Source organism: Symphalangus syndactylus, chromosome 8 (assembly GCF_028878055.3).
Source record: "Symphalangus syndactylus isolate Jambi chromosome 8, NHGRI_mSymSyn1-v2.1_pri, whole genome shotgun sequence".
Lineage (NCBI taxonomy): Eukaryota > Metazoa > Chordata > Mammalia > Primates > Hylobatidae > Symphalangus > Symphalangus syndactylus.
In genome coordinates this window covers 103,459,047-103,471,331 of record NC_072430.2, presented here as the reverse complement: position 1 = coordinate 103,471,331, position 12,285 = coordinate 103,459,047, and the positions used below count along the sequence as shown (strand labels likewise).

At 37.0% G+C, this 12,285-nt stretch overlaps 1 protein-coding gene across 8 annotated transcripts in view; it reads left to right on the top strand.

Annotated features, from left to right (window-relative positions):
• Positions 1-10,786, top strand: part of SATB2 (SATB homeobox 2) — a 190,961-nt gene extending 180,175 nt beyond the window's left edge. For all 8 annotated transcript variants that reach the window (XM_055290130.2, XM_055290127.2, XM_055290128.2 and 5 more), the window contains one exon: positions 7,280-10,786. In XM_055290130.2, coding sequence (XP_055146105.1) covers positions 7,280-7,741 — 462 coding nt within the window. In that variant the 3' untranslated portion in view covers positions 7,742-10,786. The remainder of the gene's footprint in view (positions 1-7,279) is intronic.
• The last annotated feature ends 1,499 nt before the right edge of the window (positions 10,787-12,285 follow it).

The following is a 12,285-nucleotide window of genomic DNA, read 5'->3' as shown; positions in this document are numbered from 1 at the left end:
AATGTCCATGAAATCTTCACAGTCCACGTTCTTCTGCCATGGCTTCAGCCAGTCCCTCCGTTCCCACCCTGACTTCCCACAACACCCAAGTACCTGGGATTACAGGCGCATGCCACCACACCTGGCTAATTTTTGTATTTTTTGTAGAGACAGGGTTTTACCGTGTTGTCCAGGCTGGTCTTGAACTCCTGAACTCAAGTGATCACCTGCCTTGGCCTCCCAAAGTGTTGGGATTATAGGCATCATCTACCACGCCTGACCTTAAGTATATTTTTCTTGGAACTTTTTTTTTTTTAAGTGGTGAATTTAGTAGAAGAATGCTTTCCTTTTTTGGATCACAGTTTATGTTCTGTTCTAAAAAATGAGGTAAAATTAGACTACAAGTCAAAATAATTCTAATATTAACCCAAAATAAACGTGGATAAAAGTCATTTTGTTTGTGTTCTCATCTCCTATTAATGTACCTTACCCTACAGGACCTGAAGCTTTGGGTGAGGCTTGTCATAGAGAGACAGATGTGACCACCTGGGAAACTGTTTTAACCTATTACTACACTGGATCAACCACCTTATACAGTCACCTCTTTAATAATTTCTCATTTTCTCTATTAAAGAAGACCACAAAGTGTTGGCATATTATAAGTAATCCAGCTCACCCCATAATGATACAGTGAATTATATACTTTCCTAAACTTAATCATTCAAGATCTCACTTCCTTCCCTGCAGGCAAAAAGCATTATATTTTACACATGGCTCCCAGCTGGTTTTCATTGAGGCCTTCAGAATCCATTTGAACACTGAGAGCTTTAAGAAGAGCTGCTTTATCTTTCTTAGTCAACTTTGGTCATGGTACCATTAGGTCTTTTTGTTTTCAAATTTTTCGGTTTTTGAAGGCAGAGAAACAACATGTGTCCATATTATAATTGTGCTTTATGACTGGGCAAGGAACTTTGGGTTTCATTTGCAGTTAATGTCTCTTTTGAGGATATTTACAACTTCTCATTCTTCGTTGCCATCTTCATACCGATTTATAGACATATGTGTCACATTTCAGCCCAGAGAGATTACAGCAAATAAATAAGAAACTTACTAGACTTTTAACTTTCTATTTGTTTAATCCTACCCATAACTTACTCATCAGACCTTAATTGTTGGAAATAGGACTTCTTATTAAAAAGCTGTATAAATTAATAGGTCCAATTATTGTAGATACTCCATAAATGTTTGATATATGGATACACTTTTTAAAAAATGCTTTTAACCCAGGGCTGTTTTTAATATTTCTTTTAGATATGATGAACACCTCTGATGAAGAAGACAACAATCAGTTAAATGTAAATTAACCATTCTTTTGAGGGTAGAAGTGCCAATGCATACTTCTGGCTGTTTTTATGATAATGTTGCTATTTGTAATACTCTGATAAAAATCCAGTGCTATATTACAAACTGAATTTTTCTTACTAAGTAATTATATAAGTATTTTCCCATCTCTCTGGTAATAGTAGTAGTTTTCAGGTCTTAGTATATTTTTGGCTATCTCAGATTTTATGATTGAAGTTCATTGTGAGGGCTTTCCATTACCCTGATGGTGGAATGCCAAGCACTCCATGCTCTGGCCGTGGCTCTCTCAGGTGTCATTTTGGTGGAGTGTGGTACTATCCAACAGTACTTTCTGTGCTAAGGGAAATGCTCTGTATTGTGCTGTCCATCATGGCATCGCACAAGTGACACAATGGGGCACTTAAAATGTAGCTGATGTGACTGAGTAACTGAGCGTTTGTTTTTTTGTTTAATTAATTTAAATGTAAATACCCACATGTGGCTAGTGGCTACTGTATTGGGCGGCACAGCTCTAACATGCCGACTTTCTTGCGGTTTTGCAGTTGTACCAAGTATATTCTTGCCTCGCAGCCTTTTTGCTTGCCTTTCTGTTATCTGGAATGCTCTTCCACGTGGCTGGGCTTCACATCCTTCAGGCCTGGGCTCCAATGCTGCCTCTGTAGGGAGCATTCGCTGAGTCACCCTACCTCAAATAACTTCCCCTCCCCACAATCTTCCTCCTTATGCATTGCTGTGTGTATTTATTACTACCTGATATTTTATTTACGATCTATCTCCTCTACTCTAAAGACTTTGTTGAATTTTTCTCTATATTTTACTCATAGAAGTCAGGAGACCATAATGTTTAAGGGCATGGGCTTTAACATATGCTTGAATAAGATATGCTTGACAAGCTCAGTTCTGCTGCTTACAAACTCTGCACCTTAAACAAATTATCTACACTTTTGGAACTTCAGTTTTCCCATCATAAAATGGGGGTAAAAATGCCTGCCTCTAAGAGTACTGTGAAAATTAATAACATAAATAAATAAACCATTTAGGACTCTCTTTACAGAAATGAATTTGCTGTCTAGATTAACTTTAATTTTGATGGAGAAAAATCCAAACCAAAAAAAGAAGTATGATGAGTTGATAGGCTTCAGTGTGCAAAGATCAAGAGTAAAAAGGAGTGGATAGTTACCCTTACAGAATTAAATATTACATTATTTGGGAAAATCACATGAAGAGAGGTGTTTGCCTTAGGGATAAATAAAGGTCAACTACTAAGCCCATTTTTTTAAACTTTTATATTGAAATATGTTATAGTTTGCATATAGTAAAATGAATAGATTTTAATTGTACAGCTTGATAATCTTTTAGACATACACACATCCTTTTAACAAACACCCGAGTCAGTATAGAGAATATTTGCAACATCCCAGAAGGCTATCTTCCACCCCCTTCCACTCAGTAAACCTCAGTGGAAACCCATTATGCTGGGATCTGTCAATGCAGGCTTTTCCTATTTTTGTCTATTCTTTTATATTAAGTTGTTTTTCCTATTCTTTCACATAAGTGAAATCATACAGTTTTTAGTCTTTCATATCTGACTTCTTTCACTCAACAGTAAGTCTGTGGTATTTATCTATGTTTGTGTATATAGCAATAGTTCATGTTTCCTACTGCTCGGTTGTATAAGTATACCACAATTTATTTATCGATCTTATTATCGGTAGACACTTGGGTTGTTTCCGGTGATGACTAAAACTGCTATGAGCATGCCTTTTAGAGGACATAGGCACTCATTTCTGGTTATGCAGTGTTTGTATGCATGGCGTTAGTAGGTACTATCAATGGGGATTTTTTTTTTGCCACTCCACTGGGCCCATTTTGAAAAAAGGAAAAAAGGTAATGTTGGAAAGTCCTTGGTCCTGCCAGCTTTTTCATAAATGGTTGGAAAGATGCTCAATTAAACTTAATATAAAGAAAATCTCAGAAAATTATAATCTGACTGCATAAAGGACTAGTTTGGAAAGAGAATTTTATTCATTTTGCAGGGCATTCTCTTAGTTGGAGTAATTGTGAATTTTGTGACTTAAGATATTAATAAAAAAATTATGCCCAAACTGTCAAATGAGCCTGGGAATGAAACCGTTTATAGGTCTCTCCATCAGCAATCAATGGCATGACTCTCAGGGCACTTGCTTGGGACAGAGACCAAATTTGATTCGTTCTAGTTCACTAACAGGGAATTTAGAAGATGTTCTGAGAGATTCAGACCAAAAAAAAAAAAAAAATGCCAAATCGAAATATCAGTTAAGTGAGAGTTCAGAAACTTTTCCTGTGAAGAAATGGCTAAAAGAGTTGACATTATTTAGTCAAGATGTGAGAAAGTGAAGAAAAGATGACTTGATTCTGTCCTTTAGATGGGAGGATTTTAGAAGAGGATTTGGATTGGTTTTTGTTCCTAGAGAAGACCATCTTATAGGCATTAGGCACCGCTCTCCTTTCACTCAGAGTACTTATACCACTAGAATAAAGTACTACATGATATTAGGAAGGATTCTTAGCAATTGGCTAGAGAGGAAATTATGTTGTTCTTTTGCTAGGAATTGTCTAGAGACAATAACTCTCTGCCTGGAGTAATTAGAACATTTTAAGGGAATACAGATAATTGGGACAGATAACTTTGGGAATCTTTTAATCTCAGATATTATGTATATTGTGGTTGAAAGGGACTTACAGCCAAAGAAAAGTGTCAGTATAATGGAAGAAGCTCAGCTCCTTTGGTAACTTGTAAGAGAGTTTCACTTTAGAGATGCCCATTTGGGCATTCAGTGTTTTGACTGCTCTTTCCTTACCGGTTAGAAGATGCTAGAAGATATAACTTAACCATCTTCTTGTAGATGTCATCATGCCGCCCAACTCACTATGGTACATTGTCTGACCAGAAACTATATATTTCACTTTGTAGATAATTTCTCTATTACTTCTCTTGAGAAACATCTTCCTAGTCTGTCATGGGCAGTTGCCTTGTCATTGTCCCCTGGAAACCTTCTTTATCAGACTGACAACTCCCCGTGTTTGTAATTTCCAATTCGGAGGATTCTCCTCCAAATTGGAATTAAGAGGAGATGCTACATGTTTCCAGTTCAATCTTGATCCAAATAGCACCTTTGTGAAGAACTTGTCGGGATTCAGTTAATTAATCCATGTGAAGTTCCTAGAACTGCCTGGCACAGAATAAACATTCAGTGAGGGGTAGCTATTCTTACTGTTCTTTCTCTGTTTCATGTCTGGCTTCTCTGTACGTATGTATTACTAGTGCTCAATTCTAGGAAATAAAGGGAAGTGAAGCAGGCCAGTTGGTTGGACCTAAGGAGAAGAACAAATGCAATCATGCAGAAAGATTATAGTAACTTAAAAGTATCGTTTTGGAAAATCTCTTTAAATCTAACCAATGCACAGTGGAAAATCCCTGAAGAACCAATCTAATTATTCAATTAAATGGAACCGTTATGCTGACTTTTACTACAGAAGGCAAGCATAATTTAGAAAATGGGGCATTTTAATTCTCTTTTGTTTTCCAATTAGTGCAGTTGCTCTAATGGGGAGTACTCATGCTTGAGTCTATGTTCTTCCAGTATGTACTTTGCACATAATTTCAGTCTTTCTCTCCCCCAAAACTGGAATCCTCACCTGTTGACATAGAGATTTACTTATTGCGGTGCTCATACTGCCCAGATCATGGCCTCAGAGCAAATATCCTTCTGCCATGAAAGTGGACCCGACCAGCACCAGTCCCCCCACCCCCCACCCCTGGAGCTCTGCTTTTCCTGCCGGGTATAATTAGGATGCTAAAGTAACGGAGCTCTCACTTTTTTTGCTGATGCCAGCTTACCACAACAGACCACATGAGTTTACTCTTAGTTGAAAGTGGTAAGGAAAATGCTAAGAACATTCATTTTAATTGGTCAACATTATGCAGACTTTAATGCCACTGTTTTATAGTCCTGTGCTTAGGATTTCTTTCTGCCACTAGCCATCAGCTTATTATAGCAGATAGTCTTATTTGCTTCTGATTATCCTTTTTATTATTATTTGATTATTGATTATTACTTGAAAAATTTAAACCTCTTTTGTTTATTGCTACCTTATTTAGGTAACAGTTTCATCTGCCCTAATATTTGTTCTGCATAAAAGATTGACAGTTTCACACTGGTGGGAAAGTGTTTTTTCATCATATGGCTGTCAAGACCAGGATGAATGGCAGATTTTTTTTTTCTTAAATGCTTGCTTTGATGCTGATGTTTCGTAGCTAAAACACATGGATCATATGGGTAGTGTGTGATGGTGGCAGGGATGGTGGTACAAATGGTCCTTTAATGTAACTAGACGTGTTTTCTTTGCATTGGTTGGATTTATTCCTCCTGAACTCTGGAAAATGTTTAATTTGTTATTCTAAAATGAAAAAGATCCATAAAATATGAGAGAATAGTAAAAGGAGAATTGTGTTTTTTAAAAAGTGAACTCACTCTTCTTAAAAGTTTTGGGAGGATTTAGGAAGTTAGGCACTGACCTAAGTATAGGAAATGTGGTCTTTGCCTTTGGAGCCAACATGACACATTTTAGTGGAGAAAAGCACAGTAACCTTGTAATTCTGTCATACAGCTGAAGCTGTAAGGTGTGGGCGATGGCTGCAGTTCCTCATCAGGACTTCATGTTCCATCTCCCCCTCCACAAAGTCCTTCTCACATAGGCCTGTGGGGAGAGCTGGGGCTGAGTTCCTTCGAGTAAGTTTACCTAAGATTTTGCTTTTTTATTAAATGAATGGGGAATAGGTAGAAATAAAAGAAAAATTATTTAAATTACAACTAGAAAGCTTTAACATTAGGAGAAAAAAACCCCAGAAATTACAAAGTATATGCAAAACAGAGGATTAATTAGTTTATAGTGATATTGAGAAGGTCCATCTATGTAAGTATAAAATGGTCATTTAAATTCATAATTTAAGAAACAGTTATGTCTTTAAATTAGTTTGAACATTTTCACATTCTAAAAAATACATTTAAAATCAAAAGAATCAAAACTAGAACTAAAAGAATATAAAGTCATTTCTAATTTTACAAAGGATTGATTTCCTGGCTTAAGTACCAATTATTCCTCTATAACACTGTAAGAGTCATTATGAGGCTGATAATAATTACAGTCATTTATTGGATGTTTGCTCTAAGCCAGAGATGAGGCAAACTATGACTCATGGGCCAAATCTAGTCTTACTGGAACATAGCCATGTTCATTTGTTTTTGCAGTAGAATAGAATTGAGTAGTTGTGGCAAAGATCGACCCTCCAGAGCCTCAAATATTTACTATCTTGCCCTTTCCTGACGAAGTTTGCCAATCCCTGATTTAAGACAAGCACTGTTCTTTGTAACAATTATGTCATTTAATCCTTACAACATCTCTAGGAGGTTAGTCTCTTATCCTACTTTTATAGATGATGAAATAGAGTCTCAAAGATATTAAGTGCCTTGCCCAGGGTTACTCAGCTAAGTGGAAGAATATGAACTTGAAGCCATGATGACAGAGTCCATACTTTCCCCTTTGTGCCCAATTTCTTTGTCGTTAGCCTTCAGAGAGGTGGCATAACTTGGTGGTTAAAGGTATAGAAGACTCTGAAGCCAGGTTGCTTAAAGTGAGATGACCTTAGGCAATAAATGACTTGACTTTGTATCTCAGAATATAAATGTTGGCAAATACTACTATTATGAACCTCCTGTTTTGTAGGTGAGATACTAAATCTCCAGAAAGGCTTTTAAGCTTTCCAAAGACCTGACTTTACAAATGACTATAGCTTACCTCCAGTGCTAGATAGATAACACATATTTCAGAGGGCTGATGGTTTTGGAAAGGTAAAATCATGAGTCCAGTGTTCATTTTTTTCTCTCTTAATTATCAGGTACTTCATAGACAGCAGTCTCAGCCAGCCAAGGAGAGTTCCCCTCCCAGAGAAGAAGCGCCTCCCCCACCTCCTCCGACTGAAGACAGTTGTGCCAAAAAGCCCCGGTCTCGCACAAAGATCTCCTTAGAAGCCCTGGGGATCCTCCAAAGCTTTATTCATGATGTAGGCCTGTACCCCGACCAGGAAGCCATCCACACTCTTTCGGCTCAGCTGGATCTCCCCAAACACACCATCATCAAGTTCTTCCAGAACCAGCGGTACCACGTGAAGCACCACGGGAAGCTGAAAGAGCACCTGGGCTCCGCGGTGGACGTGGCCGAGTATAAGGACGAGGAGCTGCTGACCGAGTCAGAGGAGAACGACAGCGAGGAAGGCTCCGAGGAGATGTACAAAGTGGAGGCGGAGGAGGAAAATGCTGACAAAAGCAAGGCAGCACCTGCCGAAATTGACCAGAGATAATGTGAACTTCTACTAGGCAAAGCAATACATCGGTCCAAGGATTTTCTGCTTTCATTTCTTTAAAAGTTTTTTGTTTGTTTGTTTGTTTGTTTTTTGTTTTTGTTTTTGGGTTGTTTTTTTTTTTGCTTTATTTTTGTCTTTTTATGTCTGTTTTGTTTTTCTTACCCTTTTGGACATTTCTTTGTTGCACAGGATACACCTATAGACTGAATAAGTTCAGTATTTCCGAATCAGACATCGCCTTGGCAAAGACACTAAAGCGTTACACTTTATCCCGTCTCTATGACTGGATCATAGTCATTATAATCACAGGAGACTCTGCCTTCATTATCCTTGCACTTAACGGAAGTTACATCAGGCAAGTTCCAGGATGAAAAGAACTATGAAATAAATGAAGGAAGCTACAAGTGTGTGTGTATATGTATATGTATATATCTCTATATTTACATATATATATTAAAATTGCATGGGACAGAGACTTTGCAATCCGAAAGAATAGACTGTGAAATGAGTTCTTAAAGAAAAGACTTGTTTATGTATTAAAAAAAAACACTTCACAGTGAGTCGCTTTGGCTTTTTGATAAACTGCGGCCTGCTCTCAGGGTGGGGTGACTATTTTTGAATTCCTATTTATTTTTTGTGTTTGTCCCTGATTTTTTTTTTTAATTCTATGGCTTCCTATCTGGCAGCTTAATGGGTAATTTTTGAGGTATGTATTTAACAAAATAAACCAACACTGCCGAAAAAAAAAAAAAGTAAAGTGAAAAAAATCAGGGCACATTAAAATGATACAAGTCAAATTAATCTTAAAGACACAATGCACACTTAAAATGACTCAATAAAATGACTTGCTGCGTTCCGTTATTCAATTTATCATTACTGTAGTGAACAGATGCATTTCTGTGGAATTCCAAATAAGTAAAACTGAAATTCAGTGCAGAGAAAACTTTGTCCATCAGTGCAAGTCTTGATCAAATGACATTTTGACATTGGACATACGGAATTCATAGTATGAGCCACATTTTGTTGTGAAATTTATTTACCTGCTTGTGGCTTCAAATCTGAAAATTAGTAAGCCTGCTCGTTTAAAAGTTGTTTGTTGTTGCTGTTTTTTTGTCTTTTTTTTTACTAGAAAATAGTTCAGTGTAATATTAAGTTAGAAAGAAGTTGCTGCCCAGTTAAACGGGCTCCCTCTCAAATAAATCTCCATCCTTCCCTCTCCCAAAAGACATTTCTGATTTCTGTTTCACTTTGGGCTTCCTCTTCTTCGTACACATTCCATCTACCTAATCAAACATTTTCAGTCCCTAATCTCTCCCGTCCGTTTTCCTGGGATGACAGCCCTTACAAGAACTGTTTTTGAATCGTTGTGCAGCTCCGGGCAATAGAGTATGTGAAGCGATTTCAGTAGAATCACTCACTCATCCTAAAAGAAAACATTATCCCAGTTACCTACATCGCAATTACCTTATGTAAAGCAGAACTAATGCTGACTGGATGTTTAATGGGATGAGCATTAAAGCTGCAATCTACTATAGTACTCCAGATCTCTTTCAGCTTCCTATGAGAAACACCAGAAGCATTACTTTCCACTTCTACTTACAGTAATTGCCAGAGGAGACCTCACATTCAGGACTGGCCTAGTGAGCGTAATCCATGCTTTAAACTGGCCATTAAACAGTCCCACATGGTTGGATTTTTTTTTTTTTTTTTGAGTTGTGCTTTCACGAAACCTTGTCAAAGACCTCATGCAATATCACTTTGAAAGTTATTTTCTGTTTACTACACAAACATTGTAATATAACTGTTAATACTATTTATATATTTGAAAGGTATAAAAGGTAGGAGTTAAAAAAAAACCTCTATGTGTAGATATTAACTCAGAACTTACAATATACAGGGAGAAGACATGTTGCAATACAAGCTAATTCTAGCTGCTCAGTAACCTCTGGAGTTTTTAAAGGGACATTTTCCTGTACTTTTTCAAATAATGATGTTTAAAAATTATCTTGACATGAGCGTCATATACCTTTGCAAAAGGATGGTTGTTTGCAGTTAGCCCTGGCCCCATCCTTCCTATTTCTGTAGTATGCTGCAGCTTTAATCAGAAAGTCCATGGTTGCTGCTTCCTGATCTCCGAGTTACTCTTTCCAAATTGTCTTCTTACACTGTTGCTGAAGGTCACTCTGTACACGTAATGGAAACTGATTTTGCCAAGCTCTTACAAGGTGGTTCATCTATCGATGGCATCCGCATTTGGTATCTTTTACACTTCAACCAAAAATTTATTAGGTATTTTTCAATGCTAAGTCTTGCCTTTTATTTTTTAATTTCACTGCCAAGTTTGCAGTGGTTCTAAGTGAATCTGTGGGCATTTTAGCCTGTGGTCTTGCCAGATCTTTGCGAATTACAATGCATATATGTCTATTTATTCAATATCTGTCATATAATATCTATTTGGAAGAAGAAACTTTCTCTTGTAGTGCCTCTTGACAAAGCACAATTTCCCGCCTTTTTTTTTTTTGTGAAATGAAAAAAACAAATTGTGTTTTATTGCGGTATCAACAATGTGAATAAGGATTAACATATTGTAAATGTTCTTTTTTCCATGTAAATCAACTATCTTTGTTATCACTAAGTGATAATTAATTTTTAACTTATGTGCATTGTTAGGCTGTTAGAATTTTTTGGTTGTTAAAATAAACGCATTCAATAAATATGACTTTGTTTGTCAAGTATTTTACTGGGCATTATCTGCTTTCCCACTTAATTTTTCATGCAGAGCGAGACCTGGTGAGTCTTAGGAAAATTTGTACCCTTATTTTAGAAACAAGACAGTGGTACCTGCAATTACAGATGTATGAATCCTGTACAGTGCATGGATTTAATAGCACATGTGAATGTATGTGTGTCTCTGTGTGTATATAAACAGATGCATGCTCACTTCCTGGAGCTGGCGACTGGGAGAGTCATTTATCCAATCTTTTGTCATATACAAACAAAACTCAAATGTATAAAGATATATTTATAGGCTGCTGTTTTATTTTTCTAGTGAATATTTTCTGTTTATAATTAAAAAACCACAAATGACTGCGTGTCAGGAAACTTTTGGAGCACATATGTCCATGGTTAATGGACATAATAAAAGTCTTTTATATTTAGAGCTGGGGTACCATAATGTGTGCATGGAGGAATGCCGAAAGGATTGATGTATCTGAGAAATGTGTGAAAATGATTTTTTAGAAAGTGCTTACAATGGAAAAAACTGCTCAAAAGACTAATGTTAATAAGGAAAGAGCAAGTGCTTCACTTCAGAACTGGCAAAGAAAGTAAAAAGTGATTTTGTTTTCTTTTGATATTGTAAATGTTTTTCCTGTTTATTTTTTTCCATTTTTCTGCATTTGATTGACATACAGATGTAACTTCTCTTTCTTCCTCGGTTTCCCTTCCTTTTTTAACAGCCCATGAACCATGTAGATATGTTTTAAGGATCATTTGTGAAAACCGAGTGTTTGCAGAAAGGCAGACCAGCTTCAGGGTGCTGAAGGTTTTTAAAAACAGCTAGAGGCTCAACACGGGGTGAAACGTTATTTATGCAAATGTAAATGAACTCTGCATTTAGACTAAAGACAAAGAAGGAAAGCATTTGTGAAATAATGACTTTTAGCACAAGCAGCTTCCAGGAACATTCATGAGATTGTGTTTTAGGGGTCAAACTTCATCAGTGGGAGCCTCTGCACACAGATGAATTGGTGTGCCTAGAAGGTGCTGTGCTGGTGACTTCTATTTTTGAGAAAGCAAAGTAGGAATTTCTCAAGTAAAGTCATAGCATCTCAGAGCGATCACTTGATGGGTTGAGTTTTGTCGTGTGTGTGTGTGTGTGTGTGTGTGTGTGTCTAGAGGACATATGTTTCTTTACACTGTTATTTCCCTTCGTGAAGAGTCTTAAAGACTTTAAATTCCCCACATTCTTTCTAAAGGACAATCATGCTGTAATCAGACAGTAAGCATTTATTAAACATGTACTCTATGCCAGACAATTTGCTAGAAATTGCGGTGACGAAGAATGTACGACTTCGTGCTTTCTCCTCAAGAAGCTTATAACTTGTTAGAAAGGCAAAATATAAATCCAGGAAAAATGAAATAGTCACACAAAAGTTGTCTTCAGACAGAAATATATTTGTCGAATGGGTACAAACACATGCCATGAATTAAACGATTATTGCTTATAAGCTAGAATGGTCTCAGAAGGCGGAACATTTATGATTAGGTTTAGCTGCATACAATAGGAAAAAAAAAGCACAAAGTAATTATGACCCAACAAGGGTTTCTTACATGAAAGAAATTGCTGAGATAAGCTGGCTTCATGAAATCAGAGACTCACACTTTTTCCAGCTCACAGCTCCGTTTTTTCCTGTGTTGATTCCTGTGTTCCCTCTTCATAGTCCAGGATGATCGCTAGAGCTCTTGCTATCACACCTAACTTCCAGGCACCAGGAGGGACAAATGAGTAAAGAATGACACACAGTCTTCCCTTGGTACTG